This window comes from Lithobates pipiens, unplaced genomic scaffold (genome assembly GCF_037356315.1).
Source record: "Lithobates pipiens isolate NorthernLeopardFrog02 unplaced genomic scaffold, aLitPip1_a1.2 Scaffold_30, whole genome shotgun sequence".
In the NCBI taxonomy this organism is placed as follows: Eukaryota; Metazoa; Chordata; class Amphibia; order Anura; family Ranidae; genus Lithobates; species Lithobates pipiens.
This window is the reverse complement of record NW_027507791.1, coordinates 9343130-9370523: the sequence shown is the minus strand read 5'-3', so window position 1 is coordinate 9370523 and position 27394 is coordinate 9343130. Positions and strand designations below refer to the sequence as shown.

The 27394-nt window shown below is 46.9% G+C and overlaps 1 protein-coding gene across 2 annotated transcripts in view; it reads left to right on the top strand.

Annotated features, from left to right (window-relative positions):
* The window catches only part of TTLL5 (tubulin tyrosine ligase like 5), a 43222-nt gene extending 16943 nt beyond the window's left edge, over window positions 1-26279 (top strand). The window contains exons 9-31 of one of the 2 annotated variants that reach the window (XM_077463633.1): window positions 4378-4479; window positions 4888-4979; window positions 5059-5166; window positions 5264-5345; window positions 6749-6810; window positions 6902-6981; window positions 7063-7170; window positions 7892-7983; window positions 8062-8124; window positions 9533-9651; window positions 11095-11284; window positions 11360-11468; window positions 11539-11685; window positions 12075-12166; window positions 13882-13988; window positions 14220-14309; window positions 14435-14734; window positions 14994-15160; window positions 18471-18595; window positions 19676-19793; window positions 25668-25762; window positions 25845-25915; window positions 25986-26279. In XM_077463633.1, coding sequence (XP_077319759.1) covers window positions 4378-4479; window positions 4888-4979; window positions 5059-5166; window positions 5264-5345; window positions 6749-6810; window positions 6902-6981; window positions 7063-7170; window positions 7892-7983; window positions 8062-8124; window positions 9533-9651; window positions 11095-11284; window positions 11360-11468; window positions 11539-11685; window positions 12075-12166; window positions 13882-13988; window positions 14220-14309; window positions 14435-14734; window positions 14994-15160; window positions 18471-18595; window positions 19676-19793; window positions 25668-25762; window positions 25845-25915; window positions 25986-26098 — 2632 coding nt within the window. In that variant the 3' untranslated portion in view covers window positions 26099-26279. Of the gene's footprint in view, window positions 1-4377; window positions 4480-4887; window positions 4980-5058; window positions 5167-5263; window positions 5346-6748; window positions 6811-6901; window positions 6982-7062; window positions 7171-7891; window positions 7984-8061; window positions 8125-9532; window positions 9652-11094; window positions 11285-11359; window positions 11469-11538; window positions 11686-12074; window positions 12167-13881; window positions 13989-14219; window positions 14310-14431; window positions 14735-14993; window positions 15161-18470; window positions 18596-19675; window positions 19794-25667; window positions 25763-25844; window positions 25916-25985 lie in introns of both variants that reach the window. The other variant, XM_077463632.1, reaches the window with a different exon arrangement.
* Window positions 26280-27394: the final 1115 nt, after the last annotated feature.

The following is a 27394-nucleotide window of genomic DNA, read 5'->3' as shown; positions in this document are numbered from 1 at the left end:
TTTTTGTCCAATCAACAGATAAAGCCAGTTGGCTGCAGCGCTGATCAGTAAATTCTCACAGCAGGGAGCAGGGGGAGTACCGCTGTGAGAATACAATTGCGCAGAGTGGAGGACTCGAATGTGTGGATGAGGGAATACATTTTTTTATTTTTTATCTGGCTGATATATAATGAAATAAAACAAATCCTCTATGATTTTAGTAAGTAAGGCCTGTCTGGCTTAAGCACCAGGAGCTACCTCACTGCCGCACCTTTGGTTTTCCACTATTGTTGGTTTACTGTAGTAAGCGTTAAGGCAGAAGGAATGAGTACTGACATCAGTTCGGTGGAGTGCTCAACGTATTTCATGCTCTTTTTCCCTCTATTCAGCCCAGAGGAAACATCATCCTGCTGCTGCTCCTGAAGCACCACGTGAGTCTCTGGGCTTTTTCCACTGTCTACCTACAGTGACCTGATCACCTTTGCTTGCCTGAAACCCTCATCTATACCTGTTGCCTGGCCTCTTTTTGTACCTAGTTGCACTACTGCTCAGCAGATGCAATATGTCGTCGCTAAGAATCACAGAGGATGGTTCCAGTGCCACATGTTTCCTCTGTCCATGCTCCTGCCATAATGTAGGCAAGAGGTGAAAGATTCAGAGGAACCCCATCCTACTCCTTGTTCTACTGCAATCATCGCATATGCTTATTCAAATCCTGCTTTTCACTGAGACTGCAGAGCTTAAATGTGGGGCTGTTTATCTGTTTAATCATTCAGCTGGGTCCCTGACCAGTGTACCGCACCAGCGTTTGGGTGCTTAGGTCATCCCTTGGAGCTAGCAAGCCAGATTCCTGAAATAAAGATTTTGTTCAGTTGTTCCTCATCAGTCTTTTAACAAGGCTGTTCCCAATCAGCCAAGTCCTGTTTGAGTTCCCTGTACTCTCGCTCCTCCCTTGGCAGGAACTTCTCTTCATAATTGTATCCCTCTTGAACTTGCACCCCTAATTAAAGGGGAGTTTTCTATCTTTGGGTCCTGTTTATCGTATTATTTACCACCCATGAGTTCCATCCCTTTCACAATGAATCTCCTGATCTACAAGGTTGACAAGAATCCTCTCAAGCTGGTTCTTTTGCTCCATAAAGTTTTGTCCATTTAGCATCCCCCAGAAGTATCCATTACAAACACTGGATCTTACCTCCTAGTGCCTTCTCCTGGCAACTCCTTTGCAGAACACTCAGGAGACCCTCCTGAGTAAAAATCTCTCACATTGCACTCACATCAAAGGATGAATAATGTGAGAGATTTTTATGTGTGATTAAAAAGTTTTATACTGTATCACGCTATGGAAGCAAATCTTTTCTTTGTTGCATGAGAGTATCTATGGGAACAGCCGTGACACCTATGGTAACATCCGTGGCGGCTATGAGAACAGCCATGGTACTAGCCCTGCATTCTGGAGTGGAAACCTGGATACCCCATTTAAACCCTGTAAAGGGAAAAAGCACATCCAGCCAAACACGAAAGTGTGAGGCATATAAAGCGGGTGAGTGTATTCACATAAGGGGAGAGGAGTCACATCTAGAGCGGTGTGGTGGAGGAGTGTAGATGTAATCTGCTGTTTACTCAAGAGACACTGGTTAAACGTTTTTTTCACTATTCCATTATTTGGATTATGATCTGAAGATTTAACGTATGGACTATGATTTTACTGGGATACATTATATTCTCAGGAGCTTTTCACAGTGGTGTTGGTAACAATGTTTTTAGGAAGTGGACATTGTTTGATAGAACTTGAAACAATTCATTTGATTCTCGTTACATGTTTATTTACTTTTTAGTGTTGAATAATATTTAGTCACAGGATATTTTTTTCAACAGATCGTATATATTTGTTATCACTATTCATCTGGTGATATGCACTATATAATAATTTGTGTTAATTAATTTCGATACAAATTATTAATTTTCTCTATTTTTTGTATGCTTGGGGCAGGGCTTGCACAGTGTAGTAACATTTAGTAATTTATGTTCACTGGACTGGGTCTATCATCTTGAATATTCTTGAATTCACTGGTGTGGATTTATATTCAGCGCTGCTTTCTCTATTGTTTAGATAAGGAATATTGTACACTATAATAAGGCTTACCTGTAAGTACCGTGAATATCTCCTAAACTTGCACCGTTTAGGATATATTTACTGTATCTGCATGTGCCGACGTCATCTGTACACGCGCACTGAAGAAATGGCTCGCTCGTGCTGTTTCGTCAGGAGCTGGGAGTGACGTCATCACAGCCCAGAAGCCCGCGAACCCGGAACTAACTCCAGGAGACGTGTCGCTGGTCACAGCGCTGTACGGGGACCACTAAAACAGCTTTAATCTAAGGTAAGCCTTTGTTTTGCAGGTTTTTCTTTTTTTCTGAGAGTTTACAACTACTTTAATGCACCCTAACAGTCAATACTGTCAGTGTGCATTGATACCTCATGACTCCTCTGTAGTTCCAGCTCCTGTGAACTCAGAGGGAGGCGCCAGAAGTAGTGCAGAGAGCAGGAGGTGAAGAAAGAGGGGACTTCCAATAGCAGCGCTGATCACAGACTGTGGGGCGGAGCACAGAGCTCAAGCACATGGCTGGATAAGGAGGTGGGGTGGCAGAGAGCCAGAGTATTGTGTGTATGAAGCCTGGTACATACTATGCTTTTGTTTTTCATTCAACCCAGCGGGCTAAATGAAAAAGTACTGAAGAGCTTGAGTTCCTGTACTCACAATCTGATCTTATTGCTGCAATCTTCCCTGCTGAGCTATTGTGTTCTGACGGGGGAACCGCCTCTTGCCAGAACACATTGGTCAGTATTCTCAGCCATTGGCTGAGAGTGTTGATCGGATGTCAGTCGGCAGGCCTTTTTTGGTCATGCCCCATCGACAAATGCCGGACGTTGGGTCTGACCAACTGCTGTACACATGAGCTGAAGGTCAGCCGGTTTCTATTGAACTGGCCAATACCACCTGATATTCGGCCCATGTGTACAGCCCTTAAGGCAGCAGTGTGATCCAGGAGGAGAAGGGCAGAGAGCCGGAGCACTGTGTGTATAAGACATGTAAAATTCATGTTAGTGATCTGTGGGATTCAAAATTGTGAGTTTAGTGGTCCATTCAGTGTGAAAGATTGGCGACTACTGATTAAAATGATCCTTTGGTTAAAAAGAAGTCCAAGACGCTACCTAGCAGTCTCTGGCTGAGGACAGAGTTTTCGTCTGGTTCACCAGCACAGACTATTTCTGCTTTATTAGGGGCTCCTTCTGGAACCGGTGTATTGACCAGGCCTTTGTTGGATGTCTTCATCAACATCGGGTTGACCCCCTGTCCTCCCCTTGTTCATGGCAGTTCCTCTGCTTTACAGAGGACTTCTCCCTATTTATCCTTGATTTGAGAGTTGGCTCCTTCAGACAACTCTGGCGTGCAGATACTGCTCTAAATGTAATTGGTGCTGTCACTGGCTGTTTCCCACCCCTGAGTTGGACTGCTTTTAGGATCTCCAGACCTTTAAAAAAAGAAAAGAGTAGATTCCACCTTTTATGTCCCGTACAAAAGATCGGATTTTCCGACAACAAATGTTGGATGTGAGCATGTTGTCGGAAATTCAGACTGTGTGTATGCTCCATCGAACATTTGCTGTTGGAATTTCCGCCCACAAATGTTTGAGAGCAGGTTCTCAAATTTTCCACCAACAAAACTTTGTTGTCAGAATTTCCGATCGTGTGTACACAAGTCCGACGCACAAAAGTTCACGCATGCTCGGAATCAAGCAGAAAGAGTCGCACTGGCTATTGGACTTCCTTTTTCTCGGCTCGTCGTACATCTTGTACGTCACTGCGTTCTCACGTTCGGAATTTTGGCCCAACATTTGCGTGACCGTGTGTATGCTAGACAAGTTTGAGCCAACATCCTTTGGAAAAAAAATCCACGGTTTTGTTGTTAGAAAATCGATCGTGTGTACGGGGCATTAAGCCCTGTACACACGATCAGATTTTCTGCTGATTTTTTTTCCTTCAGATTTACCAAAACCATGTAGTGCAAGGGTCTGCCTGATTGTATACAAATTGAAACGCCTAAGGTTTGACCTCATATTATATGGTTTTGGTAAATCTGAAGGAAAAAGTCAGCAGAAAATCTGATAGTGTGTATGGGGCTTGAGTGTTTTTTCTGGACCCATATATTGCTATCTCACAAAACAGAGGAATGCTGGGTAGAGAAGGGGTTATAGGGGACAGGCTAAACAGTGTTGGCAGCAGTATAACCTGTTTCCGAATTCTTTTCTCCCTCAATAAACTTCAAGAGAGAGTTTTTGTGCCAAGTATAAGAATCTACAAGAAGTACTTCCCTTTTTTTTTTTCTTACGCAGGTTTGCCACAGTTCGCTATGACCGAACAGCCAAAAACATCAAAAACCAGTTCATGCACCTTACCAACTACAGTGTAAATAAGAAGAGTGGTGACTATGTCAGGTACCTGGTGCTCAAGAAATACACATACGTTATACAGTGTATATGTGTTAGTACGTACGTGCGTGTGTGTATATACAGAGACTATGGGGGTGCATTTTCTAAATGCAAATAGACTGTGCACTTTGCAGAGGGCAACTGCAGTTGCTCCAGAAATTAGTACATGGGGTGAAGCTTCACTTTGCAAAGAATACCCAATCACGTGCAAGAAAGATAAAAAAAAAAACAGCATTTTTGCTTGCACATGATTGGATGATGGAAGTCCACTGAGCTTCTGCTCATTTACTAAGCTCTGGAGCAACTGCTCTTGTAGATTGCACAGTCTTTTTGCTTTTAGTAAATCAACCCCTATGTGTTATATTATATTCTCCTCCTCTATTGTTTCCTTACTCTCTTCTGTCCTTTTCTTAGCTGTGATGACCCAGAAGTGGAGGATTATGGGAATAAATGGAGTATGAGCGCAATGCTTCGATACCTAAAACAGGAAGGGAAGGACACTGCAGGTGCCACGGCAGTCCCCAAACCTCCCCTGACCCTCATATGTCACCAATCTGGTTCTAATGCTGCATATTCTTGTTTCAGGCCTCATGTCTCAGGTGGAGGATTTGATCATTAAAACAATTATCTCTGGGGAACTTCTGATTGCTGCTGCTTGTAAATCCTTCCTTGCCAACAGAGGAAACTGCTTTGGTGAGTGTGTGGCTGTGTGCCCTCCCTTTTGATAGAAATGGTGGTGCTGCCCTCCTGCATTGGGCTGTAATACTGATTCCGTGTGGTTTTACTGCAGAGCTCTATGGCTTTGATGTACTGATTGACAGCAATATGAAGCCCTGGCTTTTGGAAGTTAATTTATCTCCATCACTGGCCTGGTGAGTATGAATACACAGTTACATAGTTAGTAAGGTTGAATAAAGACACCAGTCCATCCAATTCAACCAGAGTGAGTGTCCACAAATGTCCCTTTCCCTGCACATTGCATCTCATCAAGATGCTCCTCCATTATATATTATTTATTTAAGGTACCCATATATCACTTTCAATTTATGCAGAGCACCACACACACACACACATTGGTCCCCACAAGGAGCCCACAATCCAAGGTCCCCAACTCACATTCATATACTGGGGCCAATTTTGGACAGAAGCCAATTAACCTACCTGCATGTCTTTGGAGTATGGGAGGAAACCAGGGTACCCGGAGGAAACCCACACAGGCACAGGGAGAACATGCAAACTCCAGGCAGGTAGTGTCGTGGTGTCGCTGGGATTCAAACCAGCGACCCTTTTTACTGCTAGGTGAGAGTGCTACCCACTACACCACCGTGCTTACCTAAATACAAGTGATATCACAGCACCTCTGGCTGGTGAGTGTGAACCTATCTGTGTAACATCAGCATGGTGATTGCACAGTGCCCCCTGATGGTAACTGTAAAGCCCAACACACATGGTCCGAATGCCCGTTTCAATAAAAACCATCCGACATTCTGCCTGTGTGTATGGCAGCCTGTCCAACTGAATCCGGACATTTTTGCCAGCTTCTGTCGGACGAGCATGCTGCAAAACCAGCAGCTGTTCAGCACTCTCTGCCAATGGCGGAGATCGCTGATCGGAGTGTTCTGGCGGGGGGGGGGGGCATCCCCCTGTCATAACACAACAGCTCAGCTTGGGGGGTTTGCTGTACTGACGTCTGACTGTTAGTACAGCAGCTTCAACCAGAGCTGACAGTTTAAAAAAAAGAAAAAATAACTACTGTGTACCAGGAGTAAGCCTCTGGGGTTAATTTACTAAAACCAGAGAGTGGAAAATCTGGTGCAGCTCTGCAGAGAAACCAATCAGCTTCACGGTTTTTTGAACAAGCAGAAGTTAGGATCTGATTGGCTACCATGCACAGCTGCACCAGATTTTGCACTCTACAGTTTTAGTAACTCAACCTCTCAATCCTAGTGATTGCACAGTGTCCCCTGGTGGTCAGTGTCAGTCTCTGTATAACATCATCTTTTGTGATTATGCAGTGCCCCATAATGGTCAGCGTAAGTCTCAGTGTAATGTTACCCTGGTGATTGCATAGTGCCCTGGTGATTGCCCTGGTGATTACATAGTGCCCCCTGCTGGTCAGTGTGTCTCTGTGTATAACATCATCTTTGTGACTGCACAGTTCCCCGTATTGGTCAGTGTGAGCCTCAGTATATTGGTACTCTTGTGATTGCACAGTGCCCCAAGTGTGTGTCTCTCTATAGCACTGATAGTAGTAATTTCTTTGCTGTACCTCCAGTGATGCTCCTCTGGATTTGAAAGTGAAGGCTTCCATGATTTCAGATATGCTGACACTAGTTGGTGAGTATAATATAGCGGCTTCATTGTCCATGATGGGGGGGAGGTGGGGTGGTTCTTGTCGGTGTGATGAATAACAGTGCTGATTGTGCAGGACTGGAGTGTCAGGACCCCCTGCAGAGGCCGGGCCGGGGAGGAGTCATGCTGCATGACAAGCGAGTTCCTAAAGCAAAGGTAAGAGCCGTGGGGGAAAAAATAATCAAAACTGTGCCCCGTCAACATACTTTATATAAAGGTAAATGATTACCTTCACAGACACAGCGCCCTCTATCTGCCAGTGACATTGAAACGAGCCTGCAGGCTGGGAGCAGAGACAAGAGCGGAAATCGCACAAGCTGCACCCTGGGGCTTTCTACTGAAGAGGTCAGCTTTCCTGTGTATACGTCTGTGCCACTCCACACCTGTCTGTTTGATTCTGTCCTTGCACATTGTGTACAGTATTACACAGAATGAGAGAGGTGGAACTGTGCAGAGTCCATATGTACAGTAAGGAACAGATACTGAGAATCACACTCAGCATACAGGACAAGAGGAGTGGTACTGTGTAGAGTCCATACATACAGAATAAGAACAGATACTGAGACTTAAACCCAACATACATGATAAGAGAAGTGGTACTGTGCAGAGTCCAATGTCCATACATGCAGAATAAGAAAAGATACTGAGAATAACACCCAACATACAGGACAAGAGAAGTGATACTGTGCAGAGTCCATACATACAAAATAAGAGGAGATATTGAGAATTACACCCAGCATATAGGACAAGAGAATTCATACTGTGCAGAGTCCATACATACAAAATGAGAGGAGATACTGAGAATCACACCCAACATATAGGACAAGAGAATTGATACTGTGCAGAGTCCAAACATACAAAATAAGAGGAGATACTGAGAATTACACCCAACATATAGGACAAGAGAAGTGATACCGTGCAGAGTCCATACATGCAGTATAGGAGAAATGGTACTGTGCAGGGTCCATACATACAGAATAAGAGGAGATACTGAGAATTACACCCAGCATACAGGACAAGGTGAGTGGTACTGTGTAGTGTGCAAATAACTGTTTTGTGTTTCCAGGTAAAAATACTGCACAGGGTCCAGGAAGAAGAATCGAGGAGGGGGAGTTATGTTCGTATTTTCCCCAGACATGACACATGGTCACTTTATGGGTGAGTGTTAATAGAACGCGTTTATTTACCTATCATCCTGGCTGCGATGTATCATATTATTCTTTCCTATTGATACAGCTCATTCCTGGAACATAAAACATCTATGAACTACATGCTGGCCACTCACCTTTTCCCAGACAGGTAAGTATGAGCATGGCTCTCCCTGTCCACTTCATAGACATGCACAGTGTGACTGTCCCCTATCCACCTCATAGACATGCACAGTGTGACTGTCCCCCTATCCACCTCATAGACATGCACAGTGTGACTGTCCCCTATCCACCTCATAGACCTGTACAGTGTGACTGTCCCCTATCCACCTAATAGACCTGCACAGTGTGACTGTCCCCTATCCACCTCATAGACATGCACAGTGTGACTGTCCCCTATCAACCTAATAGACCTGCACAGTGTGACTGTCCCCTATCCACCTCATAGACCTGCACAGTGTGACTGTCCCCTATCCACCTCATAGACCTGCACAGTGTGACTGTCCCCTATCCACCTCATAGACCTGCACAGTGTGACTGTCCCCTATCCACCTCATAGACCTGTACAGTGTGACTGTCCCCTATCCACCTCATAGACATGCACAGTGTGACTGTCCCCCTATCCACCTCATAGACATGCACAGTGTGACTGTCCCCTATCCACCTCATAGACATGCACAGTGTGACTGTCCCCTATCCACCTCATAGACCTGCACAGTGTGACTGTCCCCTATCCACCTCATAGACCTGCACAGTGTGACTGTCCCCTATCCACCTCATAGACATGCACAGTGTGACTGTCCCCTATCCACCTCATAGACATGCACAGTGTGACTGTCCCCTATCCACCTCATAGACATACACAGTGTGACTGTCCCCTATCCACCTCATAGACCTGCACAGTGTGACTGTCCCCTATCCACCTCATAGACATGCACAGTGTGACTGTCCCCCTATCCACCTCATAGACATGCACAGTGTGACTGTCCCCTATCCACCTCATAGACATGCACAGTGTGACTGTCCCCTATCCACCTCATAGACATGCACAGTGTGACTGTCCCCTATCCACCTCATAGACCTGCACAGTGTGACTGTCCCCTATCCACCTCATAGACATGCACAGTGTGACTGTCCCCTATCCACCTCATAGACATGCACAGTGTGACTGTCCCCTATCCACCTCATAGACATACACAGTGTGACTGTCCCCTATCCACCTCATAGACCTGCACAGTGTGACTGTCCCCTATCCACCTCATAGACATGCACAGTGTGACTGTCCCCTATCCACCTCATAGACATGCACAGTGTGACTGTCCCCTATCCACCTCATAGACATGCACAGTGTGACTGTCCCCTATCCACCTCATAGACCTGCACAGTGTGACTGTCCCCTATCCACCTCATAGACATGCACAGTGTGACTGTCCCCTATCCACCTCATAGACATGCACAGTGTGACTGTCCCCTATCCACCTCATAGACCTGCACAGTGTGACTGTCCCCTATCCACCTCATAGACATGCACAGTGTGACTGTCTGCCTCTCTCCTACAGGATGGGCATTAATCACAAGTGTGACACCAGACCCAAGCTGCATGCTGCCTTGTATGAGCGCAAATTGCTGTCACTACAGATGCGTAAGGCCAGGAAACATGGTTTGGTTCGCCGGGCAGGTAAGTAGAGCCTCAGCTGGGCTGCCTTGTACATAAGTGACCCATAAACCTTCCTACAGGCAAATGGGATTTTAGGAGTTTTACTTGTCTGGAGAAAAAAAATCACAATAACTGTATATTGATTGGTTTGTGCAAAAGTTATAGCGTCTACAAAATAGGGGATAGATTTATGGAATTTTTTATATATTTTTTTTTTACTGGTAATGTCAGTGATCAGTGATTTTTAGCGGGACTACGACATTGCGGTGCACAGATCGGACACTTTTTTGGGACCACTGACATTTATACAGCGGTCAGTGCTAAAAAAAAATGCACTGATTACTGTATAAATTACACTGGCAGGGAAGGGGTTAACACTAGTGGTGATCAAGGGGTTAAATGTGTTCCCTGGGAGGTGTTTCTAACTGTGGGGGGAGTGTACTGACTGGAGGAGGAGAGAGATCGCTGTTCCTGATCACTAGGAACAGACGATCTCTCTCTACTCCCCTGTCAGAACAGGGGTCTGTTTGTTTACATCGACAGATCCCTATTCTGGCTCTCTGTGGAGCGATCGCAGGCGGCCGGCGGACACCACAGCCACGTGCATCAGCTCCCCCACCGTGCAGCAGGCGTGCACCTGCTAAATCTCTTAAAAGAGCCAACGATTCGCAGAAATGAGCTGACCTGCCACTGTATAATGATGGCAGCTGGTCGGCAAATGGTTTAGGTTAAGTATTGCAGGCTCCTCCCCTGCAGTATTTATTTTCATTAGGCATCCATCCTTATCCTCTGCAGTTTTTATTGAGATTGGGTATCACAGGCTCAGCCACTGCAGTTCTTATTGAGACTGAGTAAAAAATGATCCTCCCCTGCAGTACTTATTGTTATTAGGTATCACAAGCTCATACCTCTGCAGTTGAGATTGAGTATGACAGTCTCCTCCCCTGCAGTTCTTATGAAGTTTGGGCATTGCAGGCTCCTCCCCTGCAGTTCTTATGAAGTTTGGGTATTGCAGGCTCCTCCCCTGCAGTTCTTATGAAGGTTGGGCAATGTAGGCTCCTCCCCTGCAGTTCTTATGAATGTTGGGTATTTCAGGCTCCTCCCCCGCAGCACTTATTGTTATTATGTTTCACAAGCTCATCCTCTGTTCGGATTGAGTATCACAGGCTCCCCCTCTGCAGTTCTTTTTGAGATTGGCTATTACAGGCTCCTTTCCCAAAGTTCTTCTTAAGATTGGGTATCACAGGCTTCTGACATCATAGGCTCATCTTTTTGCGCTTCCTATAATATTTTTGTACTGCTAGTTCCTCCCTCACATCTCTAACACAAATGGCATATCATAGGATTATCTTCCTACACCTTGTAGTGATTAAATATTGCATACTCCTTCCCCTAAATTACTTGGAGTAACTGTTTGTTACAGCCTTCTCTTGTATACTGATCTATTCCTTATATCTATAACAGGGCTGTCTCACCCCCCAGAGGGCTCCACAACTGAGCAGGAAGAGGAGGATGAAGCTGAGGAGGAAGAGGTGGATGAGATTCCGCATCCTCCATCCCTGGAGCCGCAGACAGTGCCTCCTCCCCCTTCCCCTCCCCCACCGCTTCCTCGGGTTAGCATTCTGGAGATCCTACAGAGAGGGGAAAACCTGAGGTATGTCTGCTGAAAACATGGCGGATTACGGATGGTACTCTGTCATCCCACACTTATGATGATCTGTGTTTGCAGCAAGGTTCAGGCTCGTTGGGCCTTCTCCACTTACCTGCAGCGAGTGCAGAGCCGCCTCCAGAGGCAGCAGGACTCAGAAAAGCCTCTACCCAAAGAGGAGGAGCAGATGGTGAGTGGCTGGTGTCGGTATGGTATAAAAGATTTCTGTGGCATTGTCTGACTCATGTCGCATATTGCAGGAGCTGGTGTTGAGGTTTCTGCAGCGCGCAGCCAGTAACTTGCAGACATCTGTCAGTGTGACGCTCCCAGGCCGTTCTTTACCGCTCCAGGAGAGACGTCAACTGCTGGCCAATCAGCTGGGTGACTTCATTACCCTGTACAACCAGGTGACCATGTGTTCAAAACCCAGAATCCTCTATTGTATCCTACTCTGTGTACCTAAAATACTCCACTGAATTCCACCATTTGTACCCGCAACCCTCTCCTGTATCCTATCCTGTGTACCCGGAATCCTGTTCTTCATGTCCTTAACACCTGAAGCTTTATGTTCCGAGAATTCTTTCCGGTATACTATAGTCAGTATATAGAATTCTTCTTCCTTTTTACCCAGAATGCTTTTATTTGTACTGTAGTAGGTACTGTTACTGTGCATTGTTCCATGTTCTACAATGTATTGTGTACTCTGCATTGACTACCCAGCATTCCCTGTAGCCAGTCTTGCACTCCTTGCCATGCTCTGTATCTCTTGTGTCACTCATGTTGTGGCTTCTTATAGGAGACACGAGAGATGAGCTCCCCAGACTCCTCAGATGGTGCAGGTAAAGGTGTGGACCCTGAGGATTTTCAGGCTTTCATGTCTGAAGCTAGGTAATAATAATTGGCTTACTGTGGCCTCTGTGAGCTCAGCTGAGTTATTCTACATACTGTTTGGGTTTCTGCCGTGTCATCCTGCATGTTCTCTGAGGTTGTGCCGTGTCATTCTGCATGTTCTCTGAGGTTGTGCCGTGTCATTCTGCATGTTCTCTGAGGTTGTGCCGTGTCATTCTGCATGTTCTCTGAGGTTGTGACATGTCATCCTGCATGTTCTCTGAGGTTGTGCCATGTCATCCTGCATGTTCTCTGAGGTTGTGCCGTGTCATCCTGCATGTTCTCTGAGGTTGTGCCGTTCCATCCTGCATGTTCTCTGAGGTTGTGCCATGTCATCCTGCATTCTCTCTGAGGTTGTGCCATGTCATCCTGCATGCTCTCTGAGGTTGTGCCATGTCTTCCTGCATGTTCTCTGAGGTTGTACGGTGTCATCCTGCATGCTCTCTGAGGTTGTGCTATGTCATCCTGCATGTTCTCTGAGGTTGTACTGTGTCATCCTGCATGCTCTCTGAGGTTGTGCCATGTCTTCCTGCATGTTCTCTGAGGTTGTACGGTGTCATCCTGCATGCTCTCTGAGGTTGTGCCATGTCATCCTGCATGTTCTCTGAGGTTGTACTGTGTCATCCTGCATGTTCTCTGAGGTTGTGCCATGTCTTCCTGCATGTTCTCTGAGGTTGTGCCATGTCATCCTGCATGTTCTCTGAGGTTGTACTGTGTCATCCTGCATGTTCTCTGAGGTTGTGCCATGTCTTCCTGCATGTTCTCTGAGGTTGTGCCATGTCATCCTGCATGTTCTCTGAGGTTGTACTGTGTCATCCTGCATGCTCTCTGAGGTTGTGCCATGTCTTCCTGCATGTTCTCTGAGGTTGTGCCGTGTCATCCTGCATGTTCTCTGAGGTTGTGCCATGTCATCCTGTACGCTTTCTAAGATTGTCAATGCTGCCACTTGTGTTTGTGGTTCTGGCCATGGCGGTGACATATGGCGGAGGACTCCTGGTGGTATTACTACATTAAGGAAGCTGCTTGCGTTCAACCCTTTGAGGGAGTAGAGACTACATAAATCGCTATGTCCATTATTTATGAGGGAATACCTGTTGATCACTAATGTTCCTAGAACATTAGCCTAAGCTCCCGAGGAAGCGCTGAAGCGCGCAACATGTAGAGCAACTGTACATCATAACACGTACACCAAGCCTGAATGGACACTGGCTACCATTCCACTTGGACATGTGATATTTACCAGGAATAGGTTGTGGTGGTTATAGTGGTATTGTTTACAAAATACCTCTTAAGCAATATATGTTTCCTGTATGATTTTATGATATGTTGTGTATGTTTTTAACACTTTTTGTAATCAATTGAATATTTTTTTATCAAATTTGTGTGTCTGTGCCTGAAAAGTCCAGGTTATTTTCCATATCCAGTTCTTTCTGAGATTGTGTCATGTCACCCTGCATGCTCTCTGAGATTGTGCCACTGCCATGTCACCCTGCATGCTCTGTAAAGTTGTGCCATATCACCATGTATGCTCTGTAAGGTTGTGCCTTGTCACCCTGGATGCTCTGTAAGGTTGTGCCTTGTCACCCTGGATGCTCTGTAAGGTTGTGCCTTGTCACCCTGTATGCTCTGTAAGGTTGTTCTTGTTACCCTGTATGCTCTGTAAGGTTGTGCAGTGTCAACTTGTATGCTTTCTGAGGTTGTGCCATGTCTTTCAGTGAGTGTGACCTAGAAGAGGTTCTCACCTTTTATACCCACAAGAACAAATCTGCCAGTGTCTTCCTTGGCGGGTCAGCCAGTGTGCCAAAAGGAGGGAGGCAGCCGGGTGAGTGATGGAGGGGTTCTCACGTGAATGGCTTCTCATTGTTATGGTGCACAGATGACATTGATTGCCCCATGCACTGATTGTCCCCTTCAACTGATTGTCCTATGTGCTCAATCTCCCTTTTGCCAATTGTCTCATCCACTTATTGTCTCTTCTGCTGATTGTTCCATCCACTCATAGTCCCATACACTACTTGTCCAGATTTCTCTTCTAACATGTCTTACTTTGCAGGCACTCTGGACGGTGTGATGGACAGAAGACCAGAAAATGGCAGTCTGAACCTCCAGCAGCAGGCAGGCAGTCAGTCCAGGAGTGTCCTAGGTGAGCTCTTACATTGTCATATTGCCCCATACAAGAAGATCATTTTCTCTTTTCTTGGATGTCAGTCACACTCTGAACTGCTGGCCCCCCTCTTCTAAAATCCCCTTTTGCCTCTCTCTCAGCAGGTGCCAGGCTCTCTGAGACTGCTGATATCTCTGCTGCCAGTCTCACTGTGACCAGTGTCTTATCAGATGGTAGTGCAACATCAGTGGTCAGGTCACCATCACATCAGCATCCGTCTTGTCCTCCCTCCACAGGAAGCAGATTGTACACTTCCTCCAACTCTGCTCACTCTACCAGTATTGGCCTCGGGGTCCAGCCTGTACCCCGGTCCCAAACCTGTACCCTGGGAGCCTTCTCCTCCTTCCAGAGTGCTGCGCAAATCTACAGCCAGAGACTGAGCCGGCCAAGCTCATCCCGACCAGGTATGTACCCCACTAGTGTGCTGCAATCTTACTACATCTTAGCATACCAGCTGAAATGTGATTGGTTGCTTCACAGATGCAGCTCAAAGTGCTGACTTTTTCATACAGCTCCCAGTTATAGCATTACACATCATTATATTAAAACTGCACCATTGTATTGCATGTATGTCAGCACCATCAGTTTTACACCACATACTCTTTTTTTCTTTCCCTTTCCTGCATTCTCCTGACATGTCCCCTCTTATCTTCCTTGGTGTAGCCAGTGCCCAGACAAGTGCTCTACGGACACGCTGTAACTCTGCAGGATCGTTGAAAGGGCTGGAAGACCCCTATAATGTGGGAGCAGTGACAGCATCATTGCAGCGGCTGGCAGAGAAACAAGCATGCCGAAACAACCTCACTCAGCTAAGACAGTTTACCCAGCAGGTAACTAACATCTCTGACTGCACTGCTTATTAGGATCCCTGTGCCCTGGCTGTGCCAAGTTTCAGTCCCAGTTCTGCACCAATCTGCACTCCACAGGAACACACACCATCCCCTCCACCACCCTGAACTCCACAGGAACACACACCATCCCCTCCACCACCCTGAACTCCACAGGAACACACACCATCCCCTCCACCACCCTGCATCGCACAGGAACACACACCATCCGCTCCACCACCCTGCATCACACAGGAACACACACCATCCCCTCCGCCACCCTGCATCACACAGGAACACACACCATCCCCTCCGCCACCCTGCATCACACAGGAACACACACCATCCGCTCCACCACCCTGCAAAACACAGGAACACACACCATCCCCTCCACCACCCTGCACCGCACAGGAACACACACCATCCCCTCCACCACCCTGCACCGCACAGGAACACACACCACCCCCTCCACCACTCTGAACTCCACAGGAACACACGCCATCCCCTCCACCACCCTGCACTCCACAGGAACACACATCATCCCCTCCACCATCCTGCACTGCACAGGAACACACTCCATCCCCTCCGCCACCCTGCATCGCACAGGAACACACACCATCCGCTCCACCACCCTGCAAAACACAGGAACACACACCATCCCTCCACCACCCTGCACTCCACAGGAACACACACCATCCCCTCCACCACCCTGCACCGCACAGGAACACACACCATCCCCTCCACCACCCTGAACTCCACAGGAACACACACCACCCCCTCCACCACCCTGAACTCCACAGGAACACACACCATCCACTCCACCACCCTGCACTCCACAGGAACACACACCACCCCCTCCACCACCCTGCACTCCACAGGAACACACACCACCCCCTCCACCACCCTGAACTCCACAGGAACACACACCATCCCTCCATCACCCTGCACTCCACAGAAACACACACCATCCCCTCCACCACCCTGCACTCCACAGGAACACACACCACCCCCTCCACCACCCTGCACTCCACAGGAACACACATCATCCCCTCCGCCACCCTGCACCACATATGAACACACACCATCCCCTCCGCCACCCTGCACCACACAGGAACACACACCATATGCTCCACCACCCTGCAAAACACAGGAACACACACCACCCTGCACTCCACAGGAACACACACCATCCCCTCCACCATCATGTACTCCATAGGAACACACACCATCCCCACCACCACCCTGCAATCCACAGGAACACACACCATCCCTCCATCACCCTGCACTTCACAGGAACATGCTCAGTCCCTGTATCTGGCACTTCACAGGAGCTCACACCAACAGCAGTGAGGTGGCTCCTCCAGTACATAGAGCCAACTTTCCACACCAGCATCAACCCCCTCAGTGCCAGTCTCTAATGTATCTGTATCCATATTAACCTATTAGGGATCACTCTCAAGATTATGTACATACATTAACCCATACAGTGGTGTGAAAAAGTGTTTGCCCCCTTCCTCATTTCCTGTTCCTTTGCATGTTTGTCACACTTAAGTGTTTCGGAACATCAAACCAATTTAAACAATAGTCAAGGACAACACAAGTAAACACAAAATGCAATTTGTAAATGAAGGTGTTTATTATTAAAGGTGAAAAAAAATCCAAACCATCATGGCCCTGTGTGAAAAAGTGATTGCCCCCCTTGTTTAAAAAATACTATAACTGTGGTTGTCCACACCTGAGTTCAATTTCTCTAGCCACACCCAGGCCTGATTATTGCCACACCTGTTCACAATCAAGGCATCACTTAAATAGGACCTGCTTGACACAGTAAGGTCCACTAGAAGATCCTTAAAAGCTACACATCATGCCGAGACCCAAAGAAATTCAGTAACAATTGAGAAAGAAAGTAATTGAGATCTATCAGTCTGGAAAGGGTTATAAAGCCATTTCCAAAGCTTTGGGAATCCAGCGAACCACAGTGAGAGCCATTATCCACAAATAGCGAAGACATGGAACAGTGGTGAACCTTCCCAGGAGTGGCCGGCCGCCCAAAATTACCCCAAGAGCGCAGCGACGACTCATCCAAGAGGTCACAAAAGACCCCACAACAACGTCCAAGGAACTGCAGGCCTCACTTGCCTCAGTTAAGGTCAGCGTTCATGCCTCCACCATCAGGAAAAGACTGGGCAAAAATGGCCTGCATGGCAGAGTTCCAAGGAGAAAACCACTGCTGAGCAAAAAGAACATCAAAGCTCGTCTCAATTTCTCCACAACACATCTTGATGATCCCCAAGACTTTTGGGACAACATTCTGTGGACCGATGAGACAAAAGTGGAACTCTTTGGAAGGTGTGTGTCCAAGTATATTTGGCGTAGAAGGAACACTGCATTTCAGAAAAAGAACATTATACCAACAGTAAAATGTGGTGGTGGTAGTGTGATGGTCTGGGGCTGTTTTGCTGCTTCAGGACCTGGAAGACTTGCCGTGATAAAAGGAACTATGAATTCTGCTGTCTACCAAGAGATCCTGAAGGAGAATGTCCGACCATCTGTTTGTGTACTCAAGCTGAAACGAACTTGGGTTCTGCAGCAGGACAATGATCCTAAACACACCAGCAAGTCCACCACCGAATGGCTGAAGAAAAACAAAATGAAGACTTTGGAGTGGCCTAGCCAAAGTCCTGACCTGAATCCTATTGAGATGTTGTGGTATGACCTTAAAAAGGCCGTTCATGCTCGAAAACCCTCTAATGTAACTGAATTAGGACAATTCTTCAAAGATGAGTGGGCCAAAATTCCTCCAGGACGCTGTAAAAGCCTCATTGCACGTTATCGCAAACGCTTGGTTGCAGTTGTTGCTGCTAAGGGTGGCCCAACCAGTTATTAGGTTTAGGGGGCAATCACTTTTTCACACAGGACCATGATGGTTTGGATTTTTTTTCACCTTTAATAATAAACACCTTCATTTACAAATTGCATTTTGTGTTTACTTGTGTTGTCCTTGACTATTGTTTAAATTGGTTTGATGTTCGGAAACACTTAAGTGTGACAAACATGCAAAGGAACAGGAAATGAGGAAGGGGGCAAACACTTTTTCACACCACTGTAAGTCTGTTAGTACAAATAACTAATCAGGACAAGAATTGCAGAGATCCATCCTCAGTTCCAGCGTTATCTCAACTACTCTATGGCTTCCCGCTATTACTCTGTTTATTTGCTCCACCTTACTTCCAGAAGCCGAATACTTAATTTGTATTAATATAAACTTTAATTTTTATATAAACTATTATTAATATAAACTTCTCTCCCTCAGCTCACCAACCTGAACATTGCCAGCAGAGCTGTCACTGGAGGTGGGATTCGTCTAGGATCTGCACTCCGTCCCCTCTCGGGCACAGCAATCCACACAGCTGCTGAGCACTCCAACCCTGGAGCCAGGTAAGGACCATCTAAGCAATACCATTACAACACCAACATTAGGACCACACTCAGGCTAAGAGATACAAAACACTCAAATCACGCCCTAAATCTAGAGCCGTGGGGAGCCGTCCCTGCTGCTGGGAGGCCACACAGTGATTATCATTGGCGGCTATAGCCGCTGGCAATAATCGTATGAAACATCCAACATGCTGGTTGTACCTGAGGTGATGAATTGACTAATTTTGGTACAATCAGTCTGCAAATACATGGTTAGAATCTTGGCCGGTGCTGTTGAACCATCAGAGATTCAAACCATTTATGGCTGGCTTATTTGCAGAGGCCCAACACTGAGATCACACGCTGATTCCAGCAACATGAGGCCCAAATACCTCCTAAAACAGATACACTGCGTCGTGATCACACCCTTATTCTAGGGACATAACACCCAGGTCATACCCTAATTACAGCAATATATCACCCAGATCACACCCTTATATTCTTATCTAAGATGCATCAGCACTTCAGCTTTCAGATGACAGCTTAACACTAATCTGGGAGATATGCACAAAGCACACAGAGCACTGGAGCTTGAGGCTCACATGTCACACCCAGTATACTGAGCACACGGCTCACATGTCACACCCAATATACTGAGAGCACGGCTCACACGTTACATCCAGTACAGTGGACACAGGAGCATGGCTCACATGTCACACTCAGTACACTGAGCACAGCTCACATGTCACATCCAGTACACTGAGCACAGGAGCACGACTCAAATGTCACACCCAGTACACTGAGCACACGGCTCACATGTCACACCCAGTACACTGAGCACAGGAGCACACAGCTCACGTGTCCCACCCAGTACACTGGGCACAGGAGCACGGCTCACATGTCATACCCAGTACACTGAGCATAGGAGCATGGCTCACTTGTCACACCCAGTACCCTGAGCACAGGAGCACATGGCCCACATGTCACACTCAGTACACTTGATACAGGAGCACAGCTCACATGTCACACCCAGTAACTTGACACAGGAGAACATGGCTTATATGTTATGCTTCAGTTATCACACGGTTCTGTCTTTTTCAGGGATGGGACTCAAAGGGTGCGATTGGCATGGGACTCAGAGGTGGAGGCCAACACCTGCCCTCACCTACCTGGCACTAACCACCGGCCTCCATCAGGGCGAAGTCAGAGTGGGGACCAGGTGAGTTCACCCTCTAAGTATAGGTGGAGAAATGTGTCACCAGCACACCACAGATTGGTGTCCTAAAGATGTACTTGAATAGTAGTGACCGAGAGGATGACAGAAATTGCAGCCATCCAAAATCCCTGGATTAATGGACAAGAGGAAACTGGACAGCGATACAATAGGTTTCTCAAAGCTCATATGAGCCTAAACTGAAAGCCTCCAAAACCACCGTAGCATTAAAATCATCTGCAAGTAGGCAGTAATTGTTCTTCATATTTGCAGGCAGTAGAAGTCCCTCTTATATTTTGCCCTAAATCTATCCTGTGATGGTACTTTGTAGCAGCGGTGGTATCTGTTATAGAGGAACCCAGACCACTGTCATGTGTGATGAAAATATAATTCAAGTTTATTGAATGTATATACTTGCCTCTTTAAGGCCTCATGCACACGAGACGCAGATGAAACCTCTGTTAAAAAAAAGCTGAAACGCGCGTTTAGAAACGCGCGTTTTGCCGCGTTTGCATGCCGCGTTTAGACGCGTTTAGACGCGTTTGCGTTTAAACGCGTTTATAAAGATAACATCATGTAGACCCTCCCCAAGCTCTCAAAGCATTTTTTTAAACTATTTCTGCTATTTTGATCAGAGTGAGCAGCAGCAGCATAGAGAGCAGTTGTACACTTGCATTTGCCGTGTCACTTGCCACGGCACCTGCCACAAGTTGTGGATTGTCCACTTGCCACGTCACTTGCCACAAGTTGGGGATTGTCCACTTGCCACATCACCTGCCACAAATTGTGGATTGTCCACTTGCCACGTCACTTGCCACATCACCTGCCACGTCACTTGCCACGAGATGTGGATTGTCCACTTTCCACGTCATCTGCCATGCCACCTGCCACAAGCTGTGGATTGTCCACTTGCCATGTCACCAGCCACATCACCTGCCACAAGTTGTGGATTGTCCACTTGCCACGTGACTTGCCACATCACCTGCCACGTCACTTGCCACATCACCTGCCACAAGTTGTGGATTGTCTACTTGCCGCGTCACTTGCCACATCACCTGCCACGTCACTTGCCATGTCACCTGCCACAAGTTGTGGATTGTTCACTTGCCACGTCACCTGCCACAAGTTGTGGATTTTCCACTTGCCACGTCACTTGCCACAAGCTGTGGATTGTCCACTTGCCACATCACTTGCCACGTCACCTGCCACGTCACTTGCCACGTCACCTGCCACAAGTTTTGGATTGTCCACTTGCCACGTCAGCTGCCACGTCAGCTGCCACGTCACTTGCCACGAGATGTGGATTGTCCACTTTCCACGTCATCTGCCATGCCACCTGCCACAAGCTGCGAATTGTCCACTTGCCACGTCACCAGCCACATCACCTGCCACAAGTTGTGGATTGTCCACTTGCCACGTGACTTGCCACATCACCTGCCACGTCACTTGCCACATCACCTGCCACAAGTTGTGGATTGTCTACTTGCCGCGTCACTTGCCACTTCACCTGCCACGTCACTTGCCACGTCACCTGCCACAAGTTGTGGATTGTTCACTTGCCACGTCACCTGCCACGTCACCTGCCACAAGTTGTGGATTGTCCACTTGCCACGTCACTTGCCACAAGCTGTGGATTGTCCACTTGCCACATCACTTGCCACGTCACCTGCCACGTCACTTGCCACGTCACCTTCCACAAGTTTTGGATTGTCCACTTGCCACGTCACTTGCCACGTCAGCTGCCACGTCACTTGCCACATCACCTGCCACGTCACCTGCCACAAGTTGTGGATTGTCCACTTGCCACGTCACTTGCCACATCACCTGCCACGTCACTTGCCACGAGATGTGGATTGTCCACTTGCCATGTCACTTGCCACGTCACCTGCCACGTCACTTGCCACGACAGCTGCCACGTCACTTGCCACAAGATGTGGATTGTCCACTTGTCACATCACCTGCCACATCACTTGCCACATCACCTGCCACGTCACCTGCCACAAGTTGTGGATTGTCCACTTGCCACGTCACTTGCCACATCACCTGCCACGTCACTTGCCACAAGATGTGGATTGTCCACTTTCCACGTCACCTGCCATGCCATCTGCCACAAGTTGTGGATTGTCCACTTACCACGTCACCAGCCACATCACCTGCCACAAGTTGTGGATTGTCCACTTGCCACACCACTTTCCACGTCACCTGCCACGTCACCTGCCACAAGATGTGGATTGTCCACTTGCCACGTCACCAGCCACATCACCTGCCACAAGTTGTGGATTGTCCACTTGCCACGTCCCTTGCCACGTCCCCTGCCACGTCACCTGCCACAAGTGGATTGTCCACTTGCCACATCACTTGCCACATCACCTGCCACAAGTTGTGGATTGTCCACTTGCCACGTCACCCGACACAAGTTGTGGATTGTCCACTCGCCACGTCACTTGCCACATCCCCTGCCACAAGTAGATTGTCCACTTGCCACATCACTTGCCCCATCACCTGCCACAAGTTGTGGATTGTCCACTTGCCACGCCACCTGCCACAAGTTGTGGATTGTCCACTCGCCACGTCACTTGCCACATCACCTGCCACAAGTGGATTGTCCACTTGCCACGTCACTTGCCACGTCCCCTGCCACAAGTGGATTGTCCACTTGCCACGTCACTTGCCACGTCACCTGCCACAAGTTATGGATTGTCCACTTGCCACGTCACATGCCAGTCACCTGCCACAAGTTGTTGATTTTCCACTTGCCACGTCACCTGCCAAGTCACTTGCCGCGTCACCTGCCAGGTCACTTGCCACGTCACCTGCCACAAGTTGTCTATTGTCCACTTTCCACGTCACTTGCCACTTCACCTGCCACGTCACTTGCCACAAGTTGTGGATTGTCCACTTGCCACATCACTTGCCACCTGCCATGTCACTTGCCACAAGTTGTGGATTGTCCACTTGCCACGTCACTTGCCACAAGTTGTGGATTGTCCACTTGCAATTGCAATTGTTTAAAATATTTTTCTAATGGTTTTTCATCATTTGCAATCATTTTTGAGATTTTTAATGTAAAAAAAAAAGGTCACCTTTAAAAACGCATATAAACGCAAACGTGGCTAAACGCGGGTGCCGCGTTTAGCCGCGTTTAGCCGCGTTTTGCGTCTGAAACGCAGAAATTTTTGTTTCTGAACGCATTTTTTTGCTTCTGGAAAAACGAGATTAAACGCAACTGCATATAAACGGAAAAAAACTAGACTGTGTGCATGGACACATAGGATAACATTGAATGAGTTCAGGTGCAGTTGAAAAAACTGTCCAACTGCATCTGAACGCGCGTTTAACTGCGTCTCGTGTGCATGAGGCCTAAGAGCCAAAAGGAAAGTGTTTGTTCACATTTTAATGATGTATTTATACCATTTTTATCATGTATGCAAAGAAGCTGATTAACAGTTGACACTAGGGTTGCACCGATACTAGTATCGGTATCAGTGCCGGTACCGAGTATTTGCACAAGTATCGGTACTCGTGCAAATATACCAATATCTGAAACCGATATTTTCAGGCTCTGTTCTTTGAGCTGTCAGCGGGTTTCCCCAGTGTTAAAGATGTGCGGGAATCGGAGCTGTCAAAAAAAAAAGCAGTGGCAATGTTTGTTAACAACATTGCTGAGCCCTGAAACACTAAAACAAAAAGAAACATTGTTTCTTTTTGTATATTTCTGTTTCTTCATTTGCAGATCAAAGGGATGAACAAATGTTCCTCTGTTTAACCCCTTAATAAACCTTAATTTACGCTAATCAGCCTTAATTAACTCCCTACTCTCTTCCATTTATTATTTTTCGGCTTTATTTTTCTTTTGTTCACGTCTATTTTATAAATGATAAACAATGAAAACTTTTTTTTTTTGTTTGCTTTGTTAGTGAATATTTTTACACATACCTGTATATTTACACATTTCACATTGAAAAAGCGCTAAATGGGGAAAAAAAATCAATTTATTTCATTTTTAAATAACTTTTCAATGCTTTGTACCTTTGCTGACAGCTGAAGTTAAAACAAAACAGTTGCGGTAGGTGTCGGTAATTGGTATTGGCAAGTACTAAAAAAAAGTATCGGTACTTGTACTCATTGTAAAAAAAAAAAATGGTATCGGTGCATCCCTAATAATACCGGCCAGACCCACCTATCTAATTCCCTGTACACACAATCGAAAAATTCCACCAGCAAAAGTCCGATGAGAGCTTTTGGTCGGAAAATGCGATTGTGTGTATGCTCCATCGGACTTTTGCTGGCAGAATTTTGGACAGCAAAAGATTGAGAGCATGTTCTCTATTTTTCGGTCGGAAAAAGTTCTGATCGGAAATTCCAATTTTCTGTACCAATTCTGACGTGCAAAATTCCTACTCATGCTCGGAAACAATTCAACGCATTCTCAAAAGCATTGAACTTCATTTTCTCGGCTTGTCGTAGTGTTGTACGTCCCGCGTTCTTGACGGACGAAAGTTCAGAGAACTTTTGTGTGACCGCGTGTATGCAAGCCCAGCTTGAGTAGAATTCTGTCGGAAAAACCATCCAAATCTGCTCATGTTTACAGGGCATAACCCGTGGACATCCAAAACTGTGAAATTCCGGAAGACAATCTCATTATTTAGTCCTAAAAAGCTTACTTGGAGCAGAAAAAAAACCCCCAGAGCCCTGCTTGTTCCCACATAACAAACTACACCTTTCACACACATTCTTGTTTATTAAAGTAGTTGTAAACGTTTGATTTTTAAAAAGAACCAACATGTTATACTTCCCTGCTCTGTGTAATAGTTTTGCACAGAGCAGCTCCGATCCTCTTCTTCTGGGGTGCCCCGCTGGTGCTCCAGGCCCCTCCTCTTCATCAGGTGCCCCCTTAGAAAGCTCCTTTTTCTGGGGGCATTCGTGTGGGCTTGCTCCCGAGACCTGCTGCTGCGTCCATTGACACAGACAGCAGGACTCTGCCTCATTCCCCGCTCCCATGTCACAGCTTTTGATTGACAGCAGCGGGAACCACTGGCTCCTGCTACGATGAATCTGTCCAATGGTACTAAGGGGCCCAAAGTGTGCCAAGAAAATACCCCCCACACCATTACACCACCACCACCAGCCTGAACCATTGATACAAGGCAGGATGGATCCATGCTTTCATGTGTACACCAAACTCTGAACCTACCATCTGAATGTCGCAGCGGAAATCAAGACTCATCAGACCAGGCAACGTTTTTCCAATCTTCTATTGTCCAATTTTGGTGATCCTATGCCAATTGTAGCTTCAGTTTCCTGTTCTTAGCTGACAGAAGTGGCACCCGGTGTGGGCTTCTGCTCCTGTATCCCATTTGTTTCAAGGTTCAATGTGTTGTGCATTCAGAGATGGTATTCTGCACACCTTGGTTGTAACAAGTGGTTATTTGAGTTACTGTTGCCTTTCTATCATCTCCAACCAGTCAGCCCATTCTCCTCTGACCGCTGACTTCAACAAGGCATTTTCCTCCACACAACTGCTGCTCACTGAATATTTTCTCATTTTCAGACCATTCTCTGTAAACCCGAGAGATGGTTGTGCGTGAAATTCCCAGCAGATCAGCAGTTTTTGAAATCACTTAAATCATCTTTCTTCCCCATTCTGATGGTCGGTTTGAACTTCAGCAAGTTGTTTTCACCGTATCTAGACGCCTAAATGCATTGAGTTGCTGCCATGTGATTGGCTGCATAGCAATTTGTGTTACCAAGCAATTGAACAGGTGTACCTAATAAAGTGGCCGATGAGTGTATATGTGTACATACTTGCCTCCTTAATATACTGTATGTGTACTTACCATTACCCTCCATAAATTATAATGTATATACACATCCTGTCAGCCTCCAGGTCAGCACAGCGGCCACCTACAGCCAGCTCCTCCATCCAGTCACAAGTCGTATGTGGCTCGAAAGTTGTCAGCCTCTCGCATTGTCCGGTGGGTACCGAGGCCAGCCTCGTATAGCTGGGATATGTAGGCATTATTGTATTCAGCTAATGCGAGAATGTTTCCTCTGCAGAGTATCCGTGTTAGAGGGACAGAACATGGCGGGACCTGTGCTCAGCGCAGACACACGAATGCTCACACAAGGTAAGGGATCCATCTTTGTCCAGTCCTGATTATACCCCAACCGGCAACTTAACTGGCTTGTCTCTTCCAGGAGCCTCAGAACCACCTCAGGTTATATTTGCCCGATCCAGACCACCAATAGCCCCTGCCAGGACATCAAGCAGAGCTCAGCGAAGGAGAGATGCAGCGGTGTGCCCGACGTGAGGGTCAGGAGTCATTGTTGGGTGTCGGGCGCTGTGTTCAGGGACTTACCTCTCAGACCTTCCAAACAAGACTGGTCAGCTGCTACATAGTCTGTTTATACCGCGTGTACTGTGATTGCTTCATTTAATGTAAATATTAATTTTATATCTTGTACAGGGGAAATAAATTATTTTATATTTTACCCTGTATTGTGTGCCCAGATCATATTCCTGCATAGGCAATGCTGGGATAGCTGACAAGAAGAAGTTATAGAGGAGGAGATGTTAGCGGTACAGAGTTTTAAAGGGGGGTCTGTTAGTGGTACAGAGTTATAGAGGAGGGGCTATTAGCGGAACAGAGTTATAGAGGAGGCCTATTAGCAGAACAGAGTTTTAAAGGAGGGACTGTCAGTGGTACAGAGTTTTAAAGGAGGGGCTGTCAGCAGTACAGTTATAGAGGAGGGGCTATTAGCGGTATAGAGTTATAGAGGAAAAGCTGTCAGCGGTACAGAGTTCTAGAGGTAAGGCTGTTAGCGGTACAGAGTTATAGAGGAGGAGCTGTCAGCCGTACAGAGTTATAGAGGAGGGACTTCAGCGGCACAGCGTTATAGAGGAGGGTCTGTCAGCAGTACAGCGTTATAGAAGAGGGGCTGTTAGTGGTACAGAGTTATAGAGGAAAAGCTGTCAGCGGTACAGAGTTATAGAGGTAAGGCTGTTAGCGGTACAGAGTTATAGAGGAGGAGCTGTCAGCAGGACAGAGTTATAGAGGAAGGGCTGTCAGCATTACAGAGTTATAGAGAAGAGACTGTTAGAGGCAAAGAGTTTTAAAGGAGGGGCTGTCAGTGGTTCAGAGTGATGGAGGAGGGGCTGTTAGTGGTACAAAGTTATAGAGGAAAGACTGTTAGCGCTACAGTTATAGAGGAGGAGCTGTCAGCGGTACAGAGTTATAAAGGAGGGGCTGTCAGCAGTACAGAGTTATAGAGAAGGGGCTGTCAGCAGTACAGAGTTATAGAGGAGGGACTGTCAGCAGTACAGAGTTATAGAGAAAAGACCGTTAGCAGCACAGAGTTTTAGAGGAGGAGCTGTCAGTGGTTCAGAGTGATGGAGGAGGGGCTGTTAGTGGTACAGAGTTATAGAGGAGGGGCTGTCAGCTGTACAGAGTTATAGAGGAAAGGCTGTCAGCGGTACAGAGTTATAGAGGAGGGGCTGTCAGCGGTACAGAGTTATAGAGGAGGGGCTGTCAGCTGTACAGAGTTATAGAGGAAAGGCTGTCAGCGGTACAGAGTTATAGAGGAAAGGCTGTCAGCGGTACAGAGTT